This window comes from Asterias rubens, chromosome 10 (genome assembly GCF_902459465.1).
Source record: "Asterias rubens chromosome 10, eAstRub1.3, whole genome shotgun sequence".
In the NCBI taxonomy this organism is placed as follows: Eukaryota; Metazoa; Echinodermata; class Asteroidea; order Forcipulatida; family Asteriidae; genus Asterias; species Asterias rubens.
This window is the reverse complement of record NC_047071.1, coordinates 4179151-4207092: the sequence shown is the minus strand read 5'-3', so window position 1 is coordinate 4207092 and position 27942 is coordinate 4179151. Positions and strand designations below refer to the sequence as shown.

At 38.8% G+C, this 27942-nt stretch overlaps 1 protein-coding gene across 1 annotated transcript; it reads right to left on the bottom strand.

Annotated features, from left to right (window-relative positions):
- Positions 1-157: 157 nt before the first annotated feature.
- LOC117295349 (A disintegrin and metalloproteinase with thrombospondin motifs 12-like) lies at positions 158-27687 on the bottom strand. The gene is made up of 22 exons (XM_033777943.1): positions 27238-27687; positions 21581-21942; positions 14081-14291; positions 13340-13539; positions 12861-12944; positions 12347-12471; positions 10730-10879; positions 9626-9772; positions 8757-8901; positions 8206-8301; positions 7937-8082; positions 7194-7257; positions 6765-6870; positions 6242-6375; positions 5269-5389; positions 4464-4708; positions 4002-4140; positions 3401-3524; positions 2814-3039; positions 1989-2546; positions 1593-1743; positions 158-1122 (listed from the first exon to the last, which is right to left on the bottom strand). The coding sequence occupies exons 1-22, from the start codon at positions 27353-27355 to the stop codon at positions 983-985; spliced, it is 3792 nt and encodes a 1263-aa protein (XP_033633834.1). The 5' UTR covers positions 27356-27687; the 3' UTR covers positions 158-982.
- Between the last annotated feature and the right edge of the window lie 255 nt (positions 27688-27942).

Genomic DNA, 27942 nt, shown 5'->3' with positions numbered 1-27942 from the left:
CCTTGTCACACGAAGGTGTGTGCTTTCAGATGCTTGATTTCAAGACCTCAAATTCTAAACTTGAGGTCTCGAAATAAAATTCGTGGAAAATTACTTCTTTCTCGAAAACTAAGTCACTTCAGAGGGAGCCGTTTCTTACAATGTTTTATACTATCAACCTCTCCCCATTACTTGTTACCAAGTGAGGTTTTATGCTGATAATCATTTTGAGTACCAATATTGTCCACTGATTTTAAAAGGAACAACATTTTAGGCAAAAATATTAAAAGAGCAGTTTTCACTATTCCTATCTTTATACAACATACCTTTAGTGCAAAACTGTAAACATTTATATATTATGTTCAATGTTAGGCACACACTTTAAAACAATTATGGACAATTTGCTTATAACATAAATATTTTTGTGAGCAAGCGACGTCATGAGTCAACTTTTACAATATCGGTTGCCGAAGCGCAATACGAAAGGAAAATTTGTTAATTCATCAAGATGTCTTAAATTTTACTCTTCATATGCTTTGATATGTCGGTTTTATGTAAAATCTTAAACAATATTTTTCGCTATAAAACACAAAGTGAAATATGGTTTTATTTTTACATAAATAATTTAACAAAAAATATAGTAGAAATTATACATTGGTACATTATTACAATTCAAAACCTTAAAGAAAATTCCCGTTATTATGAAACCAGAACAACATTTTTATGGCGAATTTTGCTCTCAATTCCAAATTCAATTCAAACCAACAATTATTTCCATATTGGTGGAAAAAAAAGAGATTAATAAACAAATTAAGAACAATGTTTTATGTCAAAGACAATCAAGATTTGAATTGAATTGATTCAATTGCGTTCAATAATTTAAGGGTTAAACCTTACTAAAGTTAAAAAAAGCCGGTTGGACCAAAGATTATTTAGTCAGTTTTGGCGGGAAAGGCGTTGATTAAGTCAACTAGGCCTAGCCTATATATATCGTAGGCCTAGCCTACACGTTGTACGGAGCTGCATATGCGATGCATGTTTCGCAGCACAGATCATTGTAGGGATATTTGCCACAGTTTCCCATAACAAGTACGAGGCGACACCATGTGTTGGTTTGTTTGTTTCCATCACAGCTATTTGAAACTGCAAAAGAAAGAAGGGGAAAAAAGAAAGAAAGAATAAAACAAACATTCAAATGAATAAAAGGATTGTTAATAGGGCATGGCATCTTCAAACGACAACTTACTTTCATCAAGTATAACATCATGTTAAATTTAATTATTCACAATTGTAATTGTGGGTTGCATTATGCATCACTGAGCAGTAGTCGAAAAAGTGTTTGTAGTTTGAAAAAAAAACAATTAGTTTAATTTCTTAAATTATTGCCCGGGATGACGTTAGAATATTGTCTGGAGAATATTGTTGTTTGTTGTTTTGTTAATCACACAATGTTTGTTACCAACACTATGTGATACCACTGTGGCTACATGTAGGCCTGGGTTAAATTCCAGAGCTCTATTTAGCCAAGAGCTAGAAGCCGAAGACACATATGTTTGGCACACTCAAATGTAAGAATGACTTATTGTTAAACAAATAATTAGCTCTTTACGTACGTGCATTGCTATCTTTACACTCAGCATTATGACATGATTGAGTAAGTAAAGGTTTTGTGGTCTGGTCGCAGCCTCGATGATGTAGGCCTGTTTTAACTTCCAAACACTCCACGGTTCTATGTTTAACTCCATCCCCACAACTCACAGAACACTGAAAATTCAAAATGACACAAACATTGTGTATAAAAATAAAACAATGATGATTGGTGAGAATAAAACTATGTTAAAAATAACACGCAGTTTTATAAAACTCATACTAAATTGAATACACGCATACCACCGCAGTCGGTAATTTTCAATAGAGGGCGCTACCAATTTTGTTTCGTCGGATTGGTCTATACACTTGATCTGTAAAAACTCATTTATTTGCTTGTTTTAAGACATTCCTTTATTTACCTCTGACCATGGAGTAGGCACCCACCAGAGTGTCTGTCCTTCCACCCTAGGGGGTTCTCTCACCGGTGAATCACCATTACCCTCTGGTAATTCATCAGCCACTTTAGAAATACCAGTCACGTGACCAGGTTTGATGGGCTCCACCCAATCACCATCCGGGTCAACTTGTTGATTTGCAATTTCTAAAATGACGTCACCTCTTGCTAAACCAATGAGAGACTCGTCAGTGGTATCGGGTGGCGGTATATAACCACGTGCCAGGGAGTCTGGGACTTGATTGGCTACAACGTTTGAAGGCCTCCCTATTGGTCCAATGGTTGTCATGGTGTGGCCATTCACCGGTTCAAGCAAGCCTTTTTCCTTCAGGCGTTCCCATTCCCCGAAGCTGATTGGTGTTTCGTCTCTTTTGACACTGTAATCTCCATAGTAATCATATGAATATTCATAAAGGTCACATGGCTGACGAGTTGTAGGTCGGCTGGCATAGTCACAGAAGGTATCCGTCCTGCTGCAATGTACAGTTCTTGTCTGCTCAGCTCGACCACTTATAAAGAGACACTAAAATCAAGAACGTACAAAGAAAACATGAACCTCGAGGTTTGCATGAAATGTACACCAGTTCTAGTTTTGGCGGCCATTTGAGTTTCGAATTGTGGTAAAACGATACTACTTTAAGAGTTATAATAAAATATTTCAAATACTGAACACAATTGACCCCAAATCCCCATGCCTTTTAGCCCCAACATAAACGTTTCAAATATAATTAATATGAACAACTTTATTGATTGTTTCAAAAAGCCAGCAATTAATGTTTTAAAGATTCACCTCTGACCACTCTCCCGTGATCCAATTAGCTTCCAGTGGGCATTTTTTCTCTACTCGGCAACTTTCTGTCGTTCGTGGCTTTACCAGCCCAAGACGAACGCACTGCTCATCGACCAGGGCTACTTGTTCATCTTGGCCGAGACTTCGAATGCAGAACACCGACCGACTGCGACTTCCACCCAGTCCACAGGTGACTGAGCAGTGCTGCCACGGACCAATCCACCAACTATCAGAAAATACAATCGTCATTATTATTTGTTTATACAATGGATCTCAACAATGTGTGATGTTACGACAAATGTTATTACTTTTTTTCATTTTGAAAAGAGCACAATCTATGCTTTATATTGCTTTATACACAATCATGTCAAAAGCGGTGAAAGTAAAAACACCAAGAGATCAGAGAGGACGAAGTTTCAAAATCGAGTTGTTAATTAAACATACATCGGCACATTTCCTGTCGATGATTTTATATTTACCCCATAAAGTCACATTGGTGTTAAGAAACAACCACTAGGGTACGGTAAGAAGGGACAGTTAGAAGAACAAAGTGAACAGACACAACTATTTTTGTCTATGGTACTTACTTAGCAGGGCACTGATGAACGTTACATTGGCGTTGCTCATCGTTAGGTTTGGTGCCATTGCAGTATTTATCATCAACCATCCCTGCTACTCGCTCAACACAGAAAATAGTCATCCGTTGCAGTCCTGTATTGACGGATATTTATAATACAGTGGTTACAATTATTGGTTAAAAGGGTTTCTCAACAAAATTATTATTTTCAAAACATTTTTGTCAAAACATTATAATAATAGTCATTAAAGCCAGTGGACACTATTGGTAATTGTCAAAGACAAGTCTTCGCAGTTGGTGTATCTCCACATATGCATAAAATAACAAACCTGTGAAAATTTGAGCTCAATCGGTCGTCGAAGTTGCGAGATGTTAATGAAAGAAAAAACAGCCTTGTCACACGAAGTTGTGTGCTTTCTGATGCTTGATTTCGAGATTGAGGTCTCGAAATCAAATTCAGAGAAAATTACTTCTATCTCGAAAACTACGTCACTTCAGAGGGAGCCGTTTCTCACAATGTTTTATACTATCAACGTAATCAAGAAAGGTTTTATGATGATAATTATTTTTAGTATACCAATAGTGTCCACTGCCTTTAAATACACACATACCAGATCCACACGTTGCTGTGCAGGGCGACCATCCCGAGATTTGCCAGTGGAATTGTTTAGGTATCGTTACTGTCGTGTTGCCGGGCTTAGGGACGGTATACTCGTAGGCCACTCCGGCCGTCTTGGATTGAAACAATAGCTGCAAAACAAAACCAAGAAAAATATACACCCCTTCCAAGTAAAAGAGCGTTTTCAATTCTGAATTTGTAAAAGAAAAGACCCAAAAAGACCCACAAAATGTTAAAAATTGTGCATGCTTTCGTAACCTTTTTTTGAAAACGAAGTATATATGTTTCTTTTGCACTCGTCAAAAACTGGCCCAAAGAAAAACTATAACAGTAAAACTCTTTTACTGTGAGTGTTGGCTCTGAGGCGACCGGTGTAGTGCACCCTCCACTTAATTAATTGAAAGAGGGCTTTTGCGTGTACCCCTCCTACAACCGATACCTCCCAATTTCTTACCATAACGTGTAGAGGTTCCTCAAGTGGTCCCTTAGCTTCAAATGTCTCTTTATTCTGGTCGTCTCTCTCATACCTGACTACGGTACCAGCAGCTTCATATTTCCCGCTCCATTTGATATCCCAGCCACCATTCAGGTAGTAGTGGCCCGAAGGATCCATCAAGGCAAGGAAGTTTGTGGACTCTGCTACCTCCTCAACGCGAATGTTTCTTGCGCCTCGCGGTATCACCATTGCCTCAACGTAACCTGAGAATTGGGATTTTAAAGATGTAGGAATTTATATCACAGTTATTGTTAAAGTTATGTTGTCATTGAACATTGAACAATCAAACAGGTTTGTACTACAGCAAGGGATTTCGAAGATGTTTCTTTTATATCAAAGTTACTTTGATAACAAATTATTGGAAACTTTTGAACATTCGAATAGGTTTGTACAGCGAATACCAATGTTGAATTTCCAATGTACAATATCAATGTGCAAGGTAGACATCATGGCTGAGAGTCAATGCCGGCAAAAAAATATCTGAAACCAGAATCTAAACTTTGAGGGTTTGTTAAAATTCCACATTTTGGAACAGACTAAAAAAGCATGATTAATTTCTTTTGGAGAAAATAGCAACATATTCAAGTCTTCATAGTGCAAACACTTTCAGCACAAACATAGTTTAGGAACACACCTTCTCTATAAACATAAGTGTTCTAGAAACGACAAGAACAAGACAACTGAGTACCTCTAGAAACTATAAGGCCCCCGTGAGAGCCCTATACTTTCTACAGGTAACAACTGAGTGTGCAATTTGTCTCACCGAAGCCAGACTGTTTAATGAGTTGATCTTTCACCGTTTCACATGATGATCCATCTCCGTGGCAAACACCACACCGATCCTCTACTGCATGGGAATTAATCTGGAGATCACAACCCACCGTCTGTTGGTGAATGACACAGGATCTTCATTATAAAGATGCTTCTGGTACCACAAACAGTTAACAAATATTATAATAATGTCTAATAATACATAAAAGGGCACGCTAAAGCGAGTTAAACACAACGCCCTTTGTTGGAATAAAATGTATGCACCGTGTGTAGCCCAAATCTTCCCATACTTTAACACCCCCTTTTCCTCTCGTACAACCGTTTCCCATTGCAACAAAATAAAAATTATGTCATTAACTTCAAGACGTTATTTACAAAGCGAACGTTCTACTTTAAAAACAATTTTTTTTCCCTTCAAAATAAACCGGTTGGTTTTGAAACTTTGCGTGGGTGGGAGTACAGTAAGGTGAGGTTTGTGGTAGCACCATGAGTAGTGTTTGTTCTAAAGCCATTGGACCCTTTCGGTACAGAAAAAAAAAAAGTTCACAGATTTAAAAATAATTTACAGGGTTTACAGAGGGTAATGGTGAAAGACTTCTCTTGAAATATTAGTCCATGAAATGCTTTACTTTTTGAGAAAACGGTAAAACAACATAAATTCTCGTTAGCGAGAATTACGGATTTATTTTAAACACATGTCATGACACGGCGAAACGCGCGGAAACAAGAGTGGGTTTTCCCGTTATTTTCTCCCGACTCCGATGACCAATTGAGCCTAAATTTTCACAGGTTTGTTGTTTTATATATAAGTTGTGATACACGAAGTGTGAGAGTTGGACAATACTGTTTACCGAAAGTGTATTATGGCTTTAAGAAGAAGCTGTGGTTGACAACTAAATGTTTCGATCAGTATGCTCTGATTGTCTTCAGCATAGTCGCTATTACGAATATTGTTAAATTCTTACGTAGCATATTCCACCAATGCAGATATCTCTTGAATCATCAGTACACGGCGTGCCATCCTTGACCATTGTAGAAAATTTAATCGGTAACATAAAGTTCTTCTGGAGGGGCCTGCAGTGAAGCTCACACAATGCGTCTGCAGTAAAAGTCAATTTCATAAACAAATTAATGTTCAAAATGGACACGCATTTTTATGTACTTTAATCAAAATAATGATCATTCAAAATATTGTGCATCATTTGATTTGTTTTGTTCCAGTGTCTGGGGAAATCTGTTCCCTGGAGATTCCGTCCCCCTTATGGAAAATTCACTTGGGGTGAATGAGGTTGATTCAAAAGAGGGCGCTATCAGAGGAAGTTTGTATACAATTTGCCGTATGGGGACAGAAATTCCAGGGGACGGAATCTCTTGCCACACCCCTTTTCACCAAACAAAACCCCAAACAGGAAATTTAGCGGTTTTTTTCATCATCAAAGGTAAATTTATTGACTGAAATAGTAACGTTGAAGAAAATAGCAAACTCACTTTCTTTGTAGTATGGTATCCAATGGAAATAGTTGCCTTGATGAGCGAGTCCATTGTAGCTATTACACTGTGCCTCACGAGGAGTTGGGCTTCCTTCTGGACAGTCCTTTATAAACACAAATAAACAACAAAAATAACCAAACAATGAAAACAGTGCACTAAATACTCAGAGTACACAGATAAAATAATTGCAAAACTTCTATAGGGTGTGGTTCTCCAGAAAAACCGAACAAACACCAAAACCATAAAAGGTGAGAACAAAAAACACAAACCCGAAATATCAATGGGTTAAAACAGTGCAGGAAAAGGTCTACAGAGGAACCAACATTTTTCGGTTAGAAAATAGCAGCATTTTCTATTGTAAATAAAAATAGGCACAGTTTTATTATATGTCTGTGATTAGTTATTGAAGACTCCCTTTGTACTCACCTGACGGTTACATATGGCATACTTTTTGCGGACCCCAACACAATATCGGCCACCATTGGTAGGTCTTCACGTCAAGAAGTACATACAAAATCAAAAGTATCGAAAGAATGAATACTCAAAAAGAAATCTTGGCAAATAAGCAAATAGTGATAAAAAGTACAGGTTGACGAATGACTTATTGGATTCAAGTTATTTTCAAGAAACACTTGACAACAACTTAAGTTACAAAAACACACACAATTAAAAGGAAAGCATAATTTTAATTACAATCTGCATGACATCGTATTTAAAATACACAAAATATACCACCGGACCTCGCATTCAATTGAAATAATATTAAACGACAATGCATTTTGCGGCACAAAATCAAACTTTACAACAACTGGCTACACATCGACCCAACATTTTCTTTTGAAAATACCAACCAAACCTAACATGAACTTTCAAGCATAAAGAGCAGTTCAATCGGCCCCAGCGGCCAGTCAATCCAGGACCGCTGGGATGGGCTAATCGCTTGCACAGATTCTTGTTCAGGAAGTACGTCATGCGTACAGTGCATAGAAATACAATGCAGTGTGAGTGTGATGCATGATGGGACTGCGCATTATTAAACCAATTAATACAGTGCATGATACGTTTGTGCATTCCAGCGCCTTTGGTTAAAGCAAGGCGCTGGGGACGAGCGAAAAACAGCAGTAACTTACAACATTTTGTGAGAGTGAAAGACTGTGTATATTATTTACCTTGGGTTATCGCAATGGCGTTCTTTGATAGCCACACCACCTCCACAGCTAAAAGAGCAAGCAGACCACTCACTCCATGGACCCCAGTCTCCGTGAATAGGTCTCGGTGAATCTTTGATATCAACACATTCACCATCTCTACACCACTGTAATTTAAATGGATTTTTCCATAAAACATAAGTCAAAAAAATAACATGTTTTAAAAAAGAATAGTAAAATTTGATTTGGGATTGATGCTGATCTATTTTTGTTTTTGTATTATAACTGACCTTATCCCTTCCACAGCTTGTCCCTGGTGCAGCGGCAGACAGTTTAGAGTGGCAGTGACTACCCGACTTACACCACAGTGTAGAGCATTGATCTGGCTGTGAACAAATAAAAAAAAGACTAATTAAAAATCAAAGTGACACATACGAATAACTGTTGTTGTTGATCGGGGAGATCTAAAAGTGCCGATAAAATAATATTCACATTTTTACCGCCCCTGCTCAGTTGGCTCATAATAAACCCACATCACAGTAGTCCATAAATTATGCGCATGCCCCATCTTATAAATGAACTGCAATGCATCTTGGAAAACCAAGATGGACGTCATACTGTAGTTAACAGAACTATGGCAGGTTTTGCGTACATTGCTTTAAATACAGTGCGCCATTTTGGCCGGTGTATCTTAGACCAATATTTCACCCATGACCCTTTCCCCCCGATCACGTAGGTTCTTCTGAACAAAACACCTCTGTTTAGTTAAACGAAACAAACACCAATCGGTGATTATTTTTGGATTAAATAAAAAATGTTCGCACCATAGAGGAGCACATACCTCAAGCAGCGAGCAAACTGATGCATTAACGCCATACTGAAGTCTGCACTGGTGCTCTGCTGTGTACATCACACCAGGGGGCACCAGCGGAAAATTGAAATCATGTTGAGTTGGTTCGTCATTCAAACAATCGCCAAATCCTTGGCTAAAAAAATAAAAGATCGAAACAGGGTTTAATTAAGTCGACTAGGTGAGAAAATGCTTCTACGTTCATAAGATTTTAATAAACCTGCTTGAATATGACGTCAGAAACCCCTACAGCGCCCTCCTGAGTCAATGAATACCTTTCATCGGCTGAGAGATGCGCGGTGCTTACGCCCGTGCACGCGTCCGTTCACTTCACATCACATGATAATTTCTTTTAGGCTTTCAACAATCAAACATAAAGCTAAAACTGTAGATCATCTCTGATGATTGAAGATGGGACCAATATCATGTCTCAGACACGAACTTAAAATATAAACCTATATGTCATAATTTCAGATCCTGTTGATGAAACCAGTAAGAGCGACAGTCGCGGCACATGACGGTAATTGTCCGATCTTGTATAAGGTACATGGAATGTTGCATCACATGACATAGATGCGGAGGATCATTAAAGATTCTATTCTTCCAAGAAGTCGACCCTTGATGATGATGATGATGATGATGATGATGATGTGCTTCAAGAATGCACCTACTAGCCCTGACGGCCTTTCACTTTCGTATAGAGGGTACATAGAGCTCGACATACCCCCCTTTTCAAAAGCTTTTTGTACAAGGAATGCAATGAATGTAAAGGCCGCTCCACCCAAACTATGGGTGTAAACCTCCCCAGGATCTTTCGGAGCTAAAGCCGTTCTCCAATACTGAATGACAAATTTACTTACTCTAGGAACCTTGTGACATAATTACTGCTACATGGCGACCATGTCAACGCTCCGTACACGCCAGTAAGTTGCGATGACATCACATGGATCTGGGAGTCGTTGGTTTTCGTACAGGAATTGTCCAGTCCGTCATGTTGCATGCCAAAACTATCAAAAAAATAAAATGGAAAAAAAATTGGTGAAAACACTGCGTACACTGCAATGGTGTAAATTTTGATAATTTTATTTGGATCTATATGTGACCCATGGTGTTAATATTTAACACCCAAGTATTTGCAGTATAGCGCAGAGAGGAAAGCAAACTTAATTTTTAGCAATTTGTTGTCAAATTGATTTTAAATTTGGTTGTTAAGTTTATTGGTTATAAATCCGTTCCAAGGGCACAATAAGTTAGGGACAATTGACCGTATACTTACACTTCGACCCTGACCTGGTCAACATGGTAATTGTTTCTTCGTTCGGTTAAAACAATAGGCATTGGCGAATAAGTACAATCTTAAAGGCGGTGGACATGGTTGTATTGTCAAACCATGATTCTCACTAGGTGTATCCCAAAAATGGGCATCGAAATTACAAGAAAACAATGAAAGAAAACAACAATGTTCCACAAATTTGTTTCCAGATGTTTTCATTTCTCAAAAACTATGTTACTTCAGAGGGAGTCGTTTCTCATCAGCTCTCTGTTGCTCGTTCGAAGTACAGTTGTTGAGCATGGAGAAAGGACATTTCCTTCCTCCATGGTTTGAGTAACTATAGCCTATACCAAACGTGTTAAGTACAAATAAAACATTGTCTCCCTTAACAGTCCGTTGGCCAAATGCAAGTCATAAATTCCAATGACCAGTCAAATTTGGTCCTTCTGGCTAGTTCAATGCTTTCCATCGCCTTCTTGGAATGTTCAAATCAAACCGAAGTCCCATACAAACGACGATGTTAGAAAACCAAACAATACGGACCAGTGAACAAGTCGGTTTGAACAGTAGCCAACTTATGGCTACCGTGAAGCAGAACAAAAATGTAAGCATTCAGACAAACAACTTGAAAACAGAGACAAAAAGCCTCTATGTAATCCAGTCGATTTAATTTATACCCAAGCCAGCTTACCTGTGCCCCAGTTCGTGTGCTACAGTATAGGCCAATGCTAAACCTGTGTCTTCATTTATGTTACAACTCCATTCTCGTTGACACATCCCAGATACTTGAGCCAGACCGAGGGTGCCGCAAGGAGCATCAAATCCCTTGCATAAATCCTTCCTGAAAAACATCAATTTTTTTTTACAAGGAGGTGACTAAAGGCTTCATAAACCCGAGCCTTTTGTAAAGACCAGGGCCCAATTTCATAGAGCTGCTAAGCACACAAATTTGCATTACATTTCTTCCTTGATAAAAACAGGATTACCAACCAAATCTTAAGTGATTTTCAGGGATAAGCAAACAACAGCTGAATTCCAGTAGCCAGTAATATGTAACAAATGGAAATTTGGTTGGTAATCCTGTTTTATCAAGGAAGAAATTTCATGCTAAGCAAATTGTTGTGCTTAGCAGCTCTATGAAATTGGGCCCTGGTTTGGTCAGCTTGGTAGAACAGCGAGCCCAAGCGACTGGAAGGGGAGACCACGCGCGTGAGTCAATGGTCTCCCCTTCCAGTCGCTTACAAGGGATCGCGGCTCTTTAGGAAGGTGTCCAAGCCACGAAGACCTTGACAGAAGGCTACGAAGACCTGCCCCTTGTCAAAGGACGACTTCTTTGGGTAGCATAAACATCCAAATTAATTTGTCAATTATTATTTCCAAACTGTGGGGTCAATGGAAATTTATTCCAGTTCGTTACTAATGTGTTGAGAGAAATAGAACAGAGAGAAATATTTCGTGGTATGTGTCAATAATGTCTTTTGATTGAATTTAAATTGTTTGTTTCAGATCGTTTGGTTTTGAATTATCGTGTTTACATTTTGGCCATGACAGTCTTGTGGGAAATTCGTGATTGGACCTGTGTTTGAGAAACATTCCATAGATTGTCACCCTTTATTACTTGCCAGCTGATTTACACCTGGTAAATAACAAACTAGTTCACTTAAAGGGAAAGTTTATACCTTTATTTTTTTTTTGGGGGGGGGGGACCGATTGATTGTTTTAATCCTATCCACAACGAAATGAAACCTCAGAAAATTTCAATACAAAAGGTCGTAGCATTGACCAAACCATTACTTTCCCTTTAAAGTTAGGTAGAGTCATTGGTACCTCATCAAAAAAATGAATGACCAAAACAACTTTGATGAGAAGCACCGCAGCTGTTGATACAGCAAACCTTTTTTGAGAAAGGATTCCCTTCCAAGTGGGCCTATGGTTTTGAAACATTTAAAAACATTATATATAAAATCAGATTTTAGTAGAAATAAAACCTGGCTTGTTTAATTGTCATTGGCTCCATTTAATTTTAGGTTTTGTTAATCCTTACATGTTATGTACACGCGTATGTAATCTCAAGTAATACAGTTCTAGATAGATGAATTCAGCACAACACTTCTTTATTCAGCCTTCGTAATTCTTACATTATTCCAACATGGCGTTCTGTTCTACAGCCGTCACAAGAGGGCGCCATTACATTTTCATGAACACAACATTTACCAGGCTGTAGCTTTGGCAAACAGCAAAGACGCAACACCATCACTTAATCTCTTTCTTTTGAGAACATGGAACTTATTAAAGAAGACCGTCTTACCTAGTGAGCAGTACAGCAGCATCATGATGGTTGGGATGTGTATCATCACCAGGGTTAATCGTCTGTTGCCATCGACAGAAACTACTGAGCGTCTTATCAGCATCATGCTCTATGGATAAACCTTCCTGAAGTTGGAAACAAGTAAATTGTCTCAAAATAGTAAGAAATAAAGAACTAGTGGTAATTATAGCTGTGAGAATAGTATGCCACCACTACCGAAACTCATCAGACTTGATTCAAGTCCCTTTTTCTAGAGAGGTCACTTAAGCATCCACCGTCAATTGTAGCTAGTATACTGCGGTCCCGAGAATAGCACGGGATTGGGACTCGAGTCAAGTCTAAAAGCTCTCCGGCCCGAAGGTTCTCTCCTTACCCACACACCCTTTACGCCTCGTATGAGATCGGTTATGTGCAAACAAACAACACCCGGAGAACATCAAATAGATGTTGTTTTGCTCTAGATTGATTCCGACTGGATTCGATTTTAGCATGCAGCGCGTTTCAGCACCTTTACCTCATCGTCTTCAAGAAACAGCAACCGTACCATGACGATGTTGATGTAGTTTCCAATGGTGACGTCATGGTAAATAGCCGCCACCTACATTTGAAGAAGATAGACAAGTGTAATACTACTTTTCTACAGAGGAATTTCAAGAAATGATCATTAGATCAATATGACTCACTTTGAGTTTGGAAAGGCAAGACTAGACATAGCTCTGTTTACAAACATCTCCTTGGGGAGGCCGTCGAGGAGCGTTCGGAGCGTCTCCAAAGTTCCGTTCGGAAAGGCATGAAGCGGCCATACAACTTTGAGGGTTGCAAGGATATGCCAGAAAGAGTCAGGCCTAAGTTGCGTCTCTCTGGCATAAACTTAGTTCCGAATTTATTTCAAACCATTAAATACCCGAATTTGTAACAATAGTTCGTGGAAATTTAAGGTTAAATCATTGAAAAACAACATTTGTAAAAAAACAACCTTTTTAGTGGACTTACAATATTCATAATTGTCAGTACATATGTTTCAATATCTTGATCCTTGTAATATTGCACCATGTGTTTGTCGACAACTACAAGCAGCTCGACGTTTCGCTCCTTGCTAGTCGACCGCCGTCGACGTCGTGATCGACTCCCGTCGACATCTGGTTTACCAAGCTTCGCTTTCTTCGTTGAAATGTTCGGCTGCTCTTCGGAAACTGTTAGGGGAATGTGTAGAATTAAACATAATTTTACGCATTTTGTCGCAGTAAAGTCTTTTTAACACTTTCGCTTCAAGTTTAAAACTAAAATATTATCTCTGCAATTATTCACAAATCAGTTTTCAAAGTGACAATGGATATGAACTTTAAATGAAAACATATTTTTTTAAGAAAGAAGAAAATAATAATCATAAATAAAAATTTAAAAAATTTAATAAATAATTCAATAAATGAACTAAATGACCAAAACAAACAAATAACACATTAAAAAAAGGAAAAACTATAAGATATCTTCCATGAGTTTATTTATGAGACTTTTTGTCTTGAAACCTTACATTTAAACAACTCATACTTTTTTGCGCCTTGAACATCTGTAAAGATTGATTTGGCGCATTACAAATACCTACTATTATTATTATTATTGAAAACCATGGTCTTGAAAATTGAAAATAAAATTCAACAACATTCAGTTTACATATAAAATCTGTAAGCTCTGTTGCCGATAATTTATCGATATCCTTTTTAGACGCCGACTAACCTTTGTCATTGACGCCGCAGAAATCGTCTTGGTCCCCCGTGACAGTCGTGTCCCGTCTCGCCAGGCGAGGCGATCCATCCCTGCCTTTGTCTGGTGGTAACGCAGATCGTTTGTACACAACATGAGGGTGACGGTCTGAGGATTGGGACTTGGTGTAATTCCTAATTGGTTCGATGAAGAATTCCTCGTCTGTCAGTCGGATCATTCCAACCTGGCACGAGAACAATGAAACAAAACACGCCCAATTAGGAATTAGATCATTTTTTTTTCAAAATAAGATTCGCTGGTTTGTCGAATAGTACTGGAAACTGAAACTGAACTCTTATAACAACTGATATACCATTACAAATGCTTTTACAATTTTTTTGAAAAAGACACTGGGACCAACGGTGCCCGAAATGCTCTGGGTGCTACTCATTCTGCTAAAAGCTCTATGTCCAAAGGAATGGTCAAAAGCCTTTCAAACGAGAAATAATGACATTATTCAAGCAGATACCCAGGAAAGAAGAATATAAACAAAGCTTCATTCAATCATCCCAGTTAAAGCAACCAGTTTAGTAACTACAGAAAGGCAGGCCGCGATGGTTTGGGGCTGCTAGAGTTGACCTTGGTTAAGTGTACTTCTATGATTTTGTGTTTGGTTACCAACGTCACCCATATGAACTGTAGGTCAACCTCTTTACAGTGAAGGTGTGCCCTAAATACATAAAGGTTAGAGGGGGTTTTCTCTCGCGTCCGACCGGTGCGAAGCTCCTGCAGTGAGCCAATTTCTAGTTCCACCTCCGGGGGGGAACAACGTGCCCTCGAGAGTCCTAAATTGCTTCAAAATTACGTGCATTTACCTTCAACAACAGGATATGATCATGAGTCTTGCCAGGCACCAGACTCAGTCTCGCTGATGATCCCCTAAACCCCCAAATGGAGTACTTCAAAAGGCACTGAGTGGCTGCAGTAATTGTTCACGCTCACAAACAGAGAGCGCGAAGTGGTTAAATCAACTTCTAGATTAGAAACAACCACCGATGGTGAGGTAATTGGTAATTTTTTTTTGTCCCCTTAGACCCGCCAAGTCAACCCCTTGGATATTTTCTAAATACCTGAAAAGAGTCGAAATTGAAAAGTGTCCAGAAAGTTTAGACACACCTGCCCAATTTGACATGAACAGGTGGAAGTGTTTAGTGTATGACGAATGGGAGGAAACAGAAGTGGGTCCAAGTACTTTGTTTTTTAAGCTCAACAGTTTTCTGGATCCAAACATGACGTATAGTAATATTAATAAGGATGATGAAATGGGGAAATGAAATAAGGAAATAATGAAATGAGGAAACCATACACAACTTCCTTAATTTGTGTTAATGCTTCCGGGACATTATTACAAGGTTGTCATATTTTTCTTGTTCTTGAATTTTGACTACTTTGTATAAAGAAATGTCAAAAATATGAAAGCTGTTCAAGTTCATCATAAGACCAGTATTTAAAAACAGTTTCTTAAAGTGAAAGTAATTTTTTTTTAAATTGTAGTGTCTTACGACTGAAACTGGGGTCTAAGTTAAAAAATGAAAAGTACACCACTCGGTTGTTTTAGTCATAAATAAAAGTAGACGTAGGACCTGCATTAAAATTAAACTGTCAAAATGTCATTTTAAAAGGTGGATAAAGCGTTTTTGATATATCGGCAAAAATCCGGAGCGGTACGCAGAAAGAAAAATCCGTGATTGGAACACAATCTGCGAAACAAGTCACGGGATACATTTGTCATAATTAACCACGAATAATTTTGACGTTTCTTTATACTTTCACTTTGTTTGGTCGAACACCTTTAGAGACTCAGGGTTTGTGACGGAAGCAGTCACAGTAATCTAATAAAACGAATGTCAGTCAACAAACATTTCCACGCGAATTCTCAGAACGCCACATGTAAAACTGGTCCAAGTCATTAATGTTTCATCACCATAGTCTAGAGAAATTATTTTATGTGCCGCTGCGGCATTCCAAAAACCTTAATTCATTCGATAATGGTTTTGCCAAATGTGCATTGGCTTTGAAACATTAACTTGTAGATGAAGACATGTAAAGCTATCAGAATTGAAGAACATTACTCTAGTCATGTTCGTCGGATTCTAAAATGTCGCCAAACATCACCAACATGGCCCAATTTAATAGAGCTGCATACGCAGAAAATGTTGCTTAATAATTGTCTGCTAAGCAGAAATGAGCAGATAACAGTTACAAATTGTACATATGTGAGTTTGGCTGCATGGTAACCTTATTCTGGTAAGTAAAATGGTGTTGTGCTTAGCTACTTGTTCTGCTTAAGCAGCTCTATGAAATTTGGCCCATGCTTACAGATCCTTTCCGGTTGGGCGGGTGCCCACCCCGCCCCTGCACCTGGCATAGGCTATTGTCTCCCCTCAACCCAATCAACAAAGAGGTAAACAAAACCTGCTTAGGGCCTAATGTTTTTATCTTCTCCTACATGACACAATTTTTCCGTGAAATCTGGAAGCGGTGTAATTTAGTACACGTGTTATTGTCAGTAATTTACGTCTTTACGGGTCACGATACTACATTTTTCGGTTAGACTTTAGGCGGCCAAGGCCATCCATCTAAAATGCGCTGTTCGTACACTCGGGCATTTTAATTTACAAGCTCAGCTTAAGACTTCCGAACTTCATGATACCCTTGATAATACCGGCGATAAATTTGTCTAGCATGAGCAAAAACATCTTCACCTTTGGAAGGAGGAAATACCGTTTGGTTCGCCACATTCAAATCAGTTATGCGGCACGAGGACTCCGAGCTATGCCAACGAATATTTCAACGCGTGAAAATACCCCACAAGTTTGAGTTCACCCGTGAAGTTGCTACATTTTTGTAGCATGCCGGGGTCAGTGTGAGAAGGCGGTAGCATTTTGTCGGTTCGTTACTTCATAACATCTTGCTATCTCTAAAAAGCGAAGAATGTATGAAATTCGCGGAAAGTGAACTTTCCTTCCTGTGTGGTTTTAATCTGATCAAGATTTTTGTTTCTTTATTCAAATTGTGAGCGTTTCTCCAAGCCCACGTACGTTGCTGATGGAAAGCTGATACAAATTAACATGTAGTTAGGAGAGTCATTTCAGTAGATTTAAAGTCATATCAATTCATATCTCCTGTTAACTGCCAGTAACTATTCTCAAATTGTGTCTTCCAATTTACGGATTATTCTTCCTGCAAGGTCGCTCTTGATTTGTCAAAAACGTGACACATTTTAAAATGGAATTTTCACAGGTTAGTTTAATGTATCTAGATTAGCAATCAAACAGTTTCAAAAACCAAACGTCTTCACCTTTAAGGGTAATGTTGCATCTTGCATTTGCGTCCCACTATATCCATGTTATGTTCTTCTGAGGAGTACCAGGTACCAGTGGAAAGTACCATTGTGTTTTTCAACCCCTAGTGACACATGGTAACCCTTTCTCCGATGTCATCAGACTGGTAAAGTGTGTGCGATGTGAAATCATTGTATGTTTATCCAGAAATGATGAAAATTCTTATCAAGTGTTTCTTTCAAAGTGGAGACTGATAAGTGTCTGAAATGACCCCACGGACAGATCCACTTTGACATTGTGAAATATTTCTCGATGTGAAATATGTAACCTGTACAGTTTATGGAATGACTGGAGTTCGGATAACTCCAATAGCAGACGAGTCAGACATTCTATTTGAAGAATAAATGTCACATGAGGTAAACTTTTACAGGAAACTTGGAGGCAACCAACTGCAGTGCATGCTACATCAGAATTACTTTGTAAGCACATGTTTCACACAATGTCTAACAATTCCCTAGAAAATAGAGGGAACATTCAAATGTGAATGTCTCCACTTCTTGGAGACTGCATGGATGGAACGGGTTACCTGTAAATTACGGTGTGTGACATGGGTTTAAGGAACACTCGTTCTCTATGGAAAGAAGATTGGGAACGCCTGTACTGCCATATAAACAAGAAGGAAAAAACCAAACGAGGATTCAACAAAAAGAGATGAATAAAAAAAAAGGATCAGTCAGTTACAATTACTGTTAAAAGAAAGCGTTTTCTGGTAAGGTTGGCTGATGATTGCGCAACAGCACCTTGTAATGGTGCTATTATGTAAAGAAATGGTTCCTAAAGCAAACAACCAAAAATCTACACGAACTTTCACATCAACAACTACTTCATTAGACACACGTACAAAGTTTTTCTGTAAATTTAAGATGTAATTTAAGAAGGTATTTGGAGACCTCAGATATTATTCGAAAGTGTCGCAAGACTTAAGTGGAGAGTACGACTATCAATCTTGACAAACAAATTTGCTTCTCACTCGGGAAATGTGAAACATATACAAGGTTTTTACTGTCGCAGCACCGCAGAATCCCTTCTTCTTTCAAGTTGTTGCTCAATATATCAAGGCAGCTATTTGTCTCACTAAACAGCAATGGACTTGTTTGTGAATGTGTATCAGGTATGCTGAGGGTAGCACCCCATGGGACGAATAGACTTGTTCCGACGCCTCGGGCCTTTTCCCACTCAAGTTCAACCTCAGTGGTTTATTGGAAGATTGATACAAGTTTTCTGGATTTGTGGTGAAACCGTCAACATTGTGCCAATTGGGACAAATAAAACACATCTGTGTGTAGTAAAATAATGTCCCTGTTGGTTTGTATCGAAGCTGAGATAACATCGAAGTAAACTATAGTATAAACTTAAACCGTGATTTCTTTCGAACTCAAAAGATGATTGGCTTGCCATCTGAAATGCCGTTTGTTTTGTTTGTTTGTTTTCAAGACATTGGCCTAAATAAGAACAAACGAAAACAGAACAGTTAGTCTTTGTACGCTGTATTTCCGAATCAGGGCAGATTTGTGAAATCAAGTTTCAATAATCTATCAATGGTGACACCTGGTGGGCGTGGTGGGCGTGGTGGGGTGCGAGGATGAGAGACCTCGTCACGCCTCAACTTTGTTTACGAAGCAATCAAACGAGCAGACTTCTGTCTAGCGTCACCCTTTTTTTGGGTGGGGGGGGGGGGGGGTAGGCCTGTGTGCATTCTGAACTATCTGATATTTTGTATGGGGGGGGGGTTAACGACATGGTTTCCATCCGCTCTCGTTTCTTGTTATGCTTGTCTTATAGATTGACTATTCGGTTCCCCTCTTTCTAGTGAATTTTCCCCCGATTCTAGTTCACGGAAAAATAACATCAATCATAATTTAGTATGTCTCAATACTTTGAATATCCATCTACAGGAAACAGGTGGGTTCGGTTCATTTACTTTTTGACTAAAATGACTATTTCCATAATTAGTCCCTGGACAACTGAAAGCATGAATCCTCCATGCTGAGAGTAAGTCGTGACTCCTTCTGTCTGACAGATAACCTCCATTTTCCAAATAACATTCTCTCTTAAAAACAAAACACCCCATAATCTGAGTTAATAAATCAATCATTTCAATACAATGTTAAGGTGACTATCGGAAAACAAAACGTTCAGACTCAACCTTCACAATCCCTTTGCATATATTTTGATTGGAATGCTATTATTTTGTTTCTTTTAAAATAAGTAAAACAGTAAGTTCGGATCTTGCAAGAAAATGACAATGAAAACATATTTTGTGTTTTTGTTGATTATTTCTCGTTACTTCAATATTTCAATGACCGACTGAAATGTTATTTGTACGTTGGGTCACATGTGCGAATACTGCATTGAGTAATCCCATTACAAATATGATAACAATAATAAGTAAACGTAATTTCAAAGCAATTTCAAAACAAAGGTGAAGCCGTGTCATGCATAATTTCTGGTTGAGAGCGTCCCGTGGAAAGGGGTCATCAACATTTGGCATGCTATGACGTACCTTTTAACCGCTTTGACCTTGTGAAACGAAGGTTTTCCCCTTCAACACCTTTCACCAAACTCATAACAGACCTTAAGTTGACTCTAAACATGTTGACCTATAGCATTCTGGAACTGACTACAATTGTATAATTGATCATTATACCCTTTGCTCTAACTGATTACATGTCAGGTTAAACTTACAAGCTGGTAATGCCCGTAAGCCCTTTTCACACGACAGCAATTTACCAGAGGTCCCTTGCCTAATTTGAGCAAGGTTGTAACATTTTACAAGTTGCATTTCATGTGACACATGTTTGGACTGTCCAAGGTACTCTGGTGAAATCTTAACAAGCCGTCCATCCTTTAAATACAGAATAAACATTATTGTCCTTTTACACGAGGTGCATTTGGTAAAATTTCGCAACCATGCTAAAATAAAGCAAGGGATTGCTATCGTGTGAAAGGGGTTTAGGTCATGAAACAGTGGCGTGTAACAACAACAGTAAACTAGCGTTCATTACTCAGGGGGTCATGCTAGAATAACTGTTTCTTTTCGATAACATTGTAGCCCATAAATCTTTATTACGGAACCAATTTGTAGGAAGTTTCTCAGGGGAGAGCATTTTTGTTGGCACGTTCTGTCAGGGTAAACAGATACGTAAGATAGTCATATCGTTCACTGACTTGGTCAGCGGAAGCTGTAGTTATTAACTTGAAAGTTTTTTTTCTGGTAATGTCTATAGTAGGCCTACTCGTTTGAAGTACACGTCGCAATCGCATATTCGAGAATAAAACCTTATGATTGCGGCGGAAGATTTTCTGTTGTAAGTTTACCTTTAATATTTTGACAGGCTTCGAGTCCTTTCTTCCTGCCTTTAAGGCAAATCCCTGGTTTTCCAAAAGTTAACACTTTACTTATTGCCCTTCCAGACTGTTAATGAAGTTTTCCCATGTAACAACCATAATCAGATGACAAATTGTGAACTAATTGTTGAAAACAATAAGAAACATAGCTGATAGGCAGCTGAGTGGTAGGCCCGTACCTTAGAAAAAGGGGAATTTTATTTTAAAATTGTTTCAGAGATCAGAGCGCAATATATCATCACAACACTCATCACCTTTTTATAGGAACCACATTTCGACTTTTCGACCGAATCACCCATTGTCAGTTGACATTCCTATCCATTCCTATAAGTGACTAAACGCAATCTCACTTTGTCAGGTCTGGTTTTTGTCTCTGTGCACTCACCCCCCCCCCCTCCCCCAGCACGACAACAAATCTTCAGAATTGTACCAATTGTTTACATACCTGTTCGTATATGGAAACATGTGTAAAGGCAAACTGCGGTATTGACCGAAATAAACACACATATATACATAAAAGTAAAAAATGAATTACGAGACGAAAGTCATTACCTTTTAAACAAAGCGGTGTAAGCACACAACAAATGTAAATCTTCCAGTAAAGAACATAAACACACCAGACAATGTGAATTGGAACCACTTTTGAATCTTTCAGGACAAGTAAGTTAAATCTTAAACAACAACCTTTAAAAAGAAATCTTTGAATATTAGGGGTATTGCAAGATAAACAAAACACAGCTGTCATGTAACACAGCGTGAAAATAGAAACGACAATACGTACCACACCGTCGCACGTGCTGACTGCAACTTTTGAATCTCTGTGCCCGCGCACGTGCCCGTTGAAATGACAATGGTGGGCGTGGTCTACCTTCCTCATGCTGGACTCTGATATGTTCCTCCCCCGTCTCTCTAAGATGAAACCCGGTGCTATAAGACGATGACTTCGCACTAATTGTAGGTGGAGGTCTTTGTCCAGAAGAATAATCCGGTAGTGTCTGGTGGCCACTGGGTCTTCATCGCCGTTGATTTGCCTGTTTTCTGGGGTGTGTTTTAAGTTGACATCATGGGAGATGAACTCACCGGAGTTATCAACCAGGGATGGAATAACTATCTCATAATCCTCGAGTGTTTCTAGAAACTCGGCTGTGAAGAAAGACGAAATTGCTTAGAGAAATCGGAAATATGATGATTTCCACCCATTGGAATTCAGTGTTGAATGAATCAAATTTAAACTAAAAACAGAAATCTATACACATACGGATGCAAAATCATAATGGCACAAGTCCAAATGATGAATACGTAATTAGTAATAATAACATAAATAATAAAAAACATTTATATAGCGCCAAATCCATTAAAAATGCTCCCAGGCGCTTTACAACATTTAACCACAAAAACAAAATAATTAAAAGGTCCAAAATTAAGATCCATAAAATATGATCATAAAACAATAAAGATACTTAACAAGTAAAAAGATGAATATATAATCAATCAAACACATTAAGTAAAACCCACCGAAACATTTGTGATCCCGTAAAAAAACACAACAATTATTATAATGCCACATTGGAACATTATGTGAGTGTTGAGTTGTCTTATATGACTCTTGCATGAGTTCACTGACTAATTCCATACACCATTGTAAAACGAAATTAATCATGAAGTATTACAATGAATTCTAGCTTGATGTATCAAAGACGCTGCCGTCGATTTCACAAAGAGTTAGGACTCGTCTTATCTCGAGTTAGGACAAGTAACTCGTCCTAACTTAGGATTAATCTTAAGGTCTGCATGCTACAGTGCAGGGTTGGGACTCGTCCTAAGTCCTAAGATTAGTCTTAAGTTTAGGAAGAGTTTTGTGAAATCGACGGCAGCTCTTCCTTGCTCTATGTTGTGTGCTTCTGAGACGTGGCAAGGCGTTTAGGAACACATTCTCTGAGATATTTTCCTATGTCAGTTTACACAACGAATTAACAATACAGACTCAATACTCTTTCGGTTAATTTTTGGAAAATGAGCAGCCAATTTAATCACCAGCCTATTCTATTTCGCACGAAATCGAATGCTACTGAAAAGGGTAATTCGATTTCTTCTTAAAGGCAGTGGACACTATTGGTAATTACTCACCTTTCTGGGTGACGAGTAATGGGGAGAGGTTCATGGTATATTGTGAGAAACGGCTCCCTCTGAAGTGCCATATAGTTTTCGAGAAAGAAGTAATTTTCCACGAATTTGATTTCAAGACCTCAGATTTAGAATTTGAGGTCTCGAAATCAACCATCTAAACGCACACAACTTCGTGTGACAAGGGTGTTTTTTCTTTCATTATTATCTCGCAACTTCGATGACCAATTGAGCTCAAATTTTCACAGGTTTGTTATTTTATGCATATGTTGAGATACACCAACTGTGAAGACTAGTCTTTGGCAATTACCAATAGTGTCCACTGCCTTTAAGACTAGTCAAATGTACTTGTACTCATTCGATTAAACAAAATAATCATTCAATTATTTAACCATTCATCGAAGCTAGCTGCATTCAAATTCGCAGGATTTAAAACTTATATTGACTTTTCTAAAACTTGTTCTGGTTTGTTTGTCGTCTCTCTACCAATATACATTTATTTCAAAATATTCAACATTTCTTTGTGGATGTTACCTGATTTATTTTGTTTTAAATATTCTGACAATGAAAACATGTCCAGCTGGAGTCGATGAAAGTACAAAGGTTTAAAAACTGTCTGAAAAAAGGAGGTGTCTTCCACAGGCCCCCTGTAATAATTTTTTTGAAAACTAAATAACTAAGAATACTAAAAAACCTTTCTACTTGGTTCAACTATCGGGCTACAAGGTTCAACTGCTAGGCAGTTCAGATAGACGTCCCGATTCCAGTCCTCAAACCCAACAGCAAGTCCCGAAAACCCCCGACCCTCAAAAGAAAATTACCGTCTAGTTAAAAGGATAACGCCAACATCAGGTCTATACCGCCCAGTGCTTCGGGGGTTCGCAGAGCAATGTCAAGATGACGATGGTACAACTGCACTGTGTGCCCCTGTTGTTTTTAGGCCAGTGGGTCAAGTCGATTTCAAACACATTATGACTTGATGTTCTTGAGTCCCCCATTAAAGGCACTGGACACCTTCAGTGATTGTCAAAAACCAGTCTTCTCACTTGGTGTAGGGGCCTATCTCAACTTATGCATAAAATGATACACCTGTGAAAACTTGAACTCGATTGTTCCTCGAAGTTACGAGAGAATAATGGAAGAAAAACACCCTTTAAAAACGAGAGAATAATGGAAGAAAACACCCTTTTTGCACAAATTGTGTGATTTCAGATTTTCCCCCCAAAACAATGTTACTTCAGAGAGAGCTGTTTCTCACAATGTTGTTTACTATCAACATCTCTCCATTGCTTGTTACCAAAATAACAATTATTTTGAGTAATTCCCAATTATAGTGTCCAGTGCCTTTAAACACGTATTGGCTGTTCGGGTGGGCATGGCCTGCAACCTCCATCCACGACTTGAACAAAAGTGGAGCGCTATTTGTTTATGTACAACCTGATGTCACTTGGATGCGACTGCTTTAAAACCTTGTCAGTTATCAGTTGTAAAGGAGACACAGCATGGTAAACGTTTTCATTGTATTTTTTTGTTTTCTTTTAGGGAACAAAATATTTAAAATGTCTACGAATTTCATCACAATATTGTGTCCGATCCAGGTATTCGGCGATCGGAAGGTGACGGAAAACAAAAGAAGTGGGTCTCCCCAAAAATGGGAGTATTTTAAAAGGCACCTTTTTGTTTTTGTTTGAGGGATGTGAATTAGGAGTGGCAAAATGAAAAGGGAAATGAGTTAGGTGTTCGAGGTGTGGCGGTTTCAGTCTTCCGCCGTGTTCAATTCTCCGGGACTACGGCACTAACGTTGACTACTTTCGCTTGCTGTGCGCGCAGGCGTCGCATGACGTAATGTTACCGTATTTGGTCATTCGGAAAACTGAACACGGCGGAAAGTTGACACCGCCACAAAGGTCCGAAAGAAGGGTCACAAATACACCAGAAGGGACTGTCCGAATTACTGATCCACAATGTGATTATAGATAAATGGAGGGTGTAAGGTATCCTTGATCCCAGATAGGATGCCTAAACGATACCAGACGATACCACCGCTGGCTAGCACAATGGAAATGGCAAAACAGATTGAAAGAGTTTGCTGCCATTTTGGATGATAATGAGTTTATAAATTCAGGGACAACGACTTGGTTGTTCCCGGGCGGGTTGCAGCTTTTAATTAGGATGGAGCAATGACATCTCTGCACATACTTAGATTGGAGAACACTTAATCTAGAGTCGCATATAAAGCTGCTAAGTTTATGTGGAAATTATGACACATAATGTAAAATTTCCATTACAACCACGTGTATCTTGCCTGCCAGAAAATGCCATGGAATGTACTTGTTACAAAAAGAGAGACCAATGGTCTTACACCACATCTTTAGCCCCTTAAAGGCAGTGGACACTATTGGTAATTGCTCAAAATAATTATCAGCATAAAACCTTACCTGTCAACGAGTAATGACAGAGAGAGGTTGATGGTATAAAACATTGTGAGAAATGGCTCCCTCTGAAGTAACGTAGTTTTCGAGAAAAAAGTAATTATTTTCCACTATTTTGATTTCGAGACCTCAAGTCTAGAATTCGAGGTCTCGAAATCAAGCATCTAAAAGCACACAACTTCGTGTGACAAGGGTGTCTTTTCTTTCATAGTTATCTTGCAACTCCGACGACCAATCGAGCTCAAATTTTCACAGGTTGGTTATGTTATGCATATGTTGATATACCCCGAGTGAGAAGACTGGTCTTTGACAATTACCAATAGTGTCCAGTGTCTTTAAACTAGAGTCGCATACAAAGCTGCTAAGTTTATGTGGAAATTATGACACATAATGTAAAATTTCCCTTACAACTCCGTGTATCTTGCCTGCCAGAAAATGCCATGGAATGTACTTGTTACAAAAAGAGAGACCAATGGTCTTACACCACATCTTTAGCCTCTTTAGACTCATCGTCATCATTCCTCCGAGGTCGTGCCGCTGATGTGTGTTTTTTTCTCCTCCTATCCCCTCCCCAATTGCCTAGCGGGCTAAAAGTGTGAATCGAAAAACAACATAACAACCTGTGGCATACCACCCAATTGGGAGGAAATCACTTGCCAGGTCGACGGGCCTTTGAGATTTACTTCTAGCCGCGATCTACCATCTTGTTAATACCACTTTACTGATGGCCTCTCTTAATAAATGAAGACCATAGTTCAACTTCTAAGCCTGTGTGAGTTGATTTGACAGAAACAAGGTTGTGGGTTCGAATCCTACCAAATTTACCGCTTATTTCACTATCCACTTTCATCACAGTTCAACTTTTGACCAGAGTGCTGTTTATGTATACATGAGTTCAACATTGAACCGTATAGTTTCGTTTATGTTCTAACATGACAGTTCAACATTCAACCGTAGTGTTGTTTATGTATAACATGACAGTTCAACATTGGACCATGTTGTTTATATGTACTCTAACATGACAGTTCAACATTGGACCAAAGTGCTGTTTATATTGTACCATGACATGTCATGGTTCAACATTGGAATAGTGTTTTTTATATACTAATATGACAGTTCAACATTGGACCATTGGGGGTATTGTTTATAATACGCACATTCAGGGTGTTTGTGTACATTCCAATTGGCAACTTACCAAAGGGTGAACTTTTGGAGATAACAAAACATTGGGATTGTTCAACGAAGAAAATACTAAAATGGGAGTAAGAGGTGCGTGCTATGATTTGAATTTCGTTTGTGGATGAAAAGTGTATTATTATCTATGTGAAGTTTCTTAACAATTCTGATTCCTGGTTTCATTGGATCCAAATAAAGGCTATAGGCCTACATGATACGCCATAGGTTACCAGGCAATACAATAAGATTACAGGGTCATGTTGAAAAGAATGACAAGATACAAATTTAACACAAAAGATTGCACGGAAGGCACATTGTGGAACAGAATCTCTTTCGTTGAAAGGTAAATTACATGTGGCAGCATTTCAGCAAGCATAATTTGTTTTATCATTGGTAACAGTGGTCCTCGTCTGCACTGATGTCTTGCTGCGTCAAAAGAGTTGCTTACTGAAATGGCGTCCCGTGCACATAATATTCTCAACTCAGCCAGAGATACCCATCTTACGCCTGCAACACATTTCAGCTCAAACAGTACTCCCCGCTGGATAAAAGGAAGTTAGCAATAAGAATGCACCTTGCACCCTTCTGGTGTACTTTGGAGACAAAACACACCATCAAAATATTATGCCATTTTAAATTTGGAAAACAAAAGTCAACAAACAAAATGCATAACATTATTTATAATTTTTCTATTTGACACTCATACCTTGTTTTGGATGGTTAAATTTGAAGTTGTTTTTCGTCGGCATAGTCCTGCAGATGCATAGAACCATCAACAATAAGTAGCACGTTGGCAACATCTTTCTTGATAAGCAGACAAACATTGTTATTCACCAATCAAATGAGTTGTGTTATCCACGCCAATAAATACATTAGTCGAAACAGATTTGCAAGAAAAACCTTCCCGGTGATGGAACTGCGATGAAATTTTAAAGTGTTTGGTGGCTAGTTGATATCCTATGGCATGGCTCGGTCCGTGGAGTTTCCTCACTGAGCGACCATCACCTAATGATACTACACCACAGTCGGTAATCACCCTGTCTTATGCGGCGCTGTGCGAGCCTCAAATTCACCCCTTCGACACCGCGATCTCAAACTGGTTAACTGTCAAAATGTGGGAACAACGTTAGGACCCAAACAAACATCACAGCTTGATAAATGGTACAACCCCCAGTGATGATGGGGCTAACTGTTGCTGTTCGGTGCTGGGTATGAATGGAGGCGTAGTAGAACTCCACCAGCGGGGGACGATCTTGTCATCACTGCATCGTGTGACGTCATGGTTTGGATAGTTGATTGAAGTTATACACGCTGTCCACAAGGGTTCTTGGCATGCTTGGTATTTGATACGAAGTAGTAGCCAAGGCTGAACATACAAATCAACACCAGATCTAAAGACTATAGGAAAGGT

Excerpts from the sequence above, each read along its gene's own strand:
- LOC117295349 (XM_033777943.1), bottom strand. The coding sequence starts at position 27,355 with ATGTTTGTCTGCTTATCAAGAAAGATGTTGCCAACGTGCTACTTATTG. Across the intron at positions 8,083-8,205 it reads CAAGCTGTGGAAGGGATAAG|TGGTGTAGAGATGGTGAATG; the intron begins GTCAGTTATAAT and ends TTTAAATTACAG. Across the intron at positions 6,376-6,764 it reads GATACCATACTACAAAGAAA|ACGCATTGTGTGAGCTTCAC; the intron begins GTGAGTTTGCTA and ends CTTTTACTGCAG.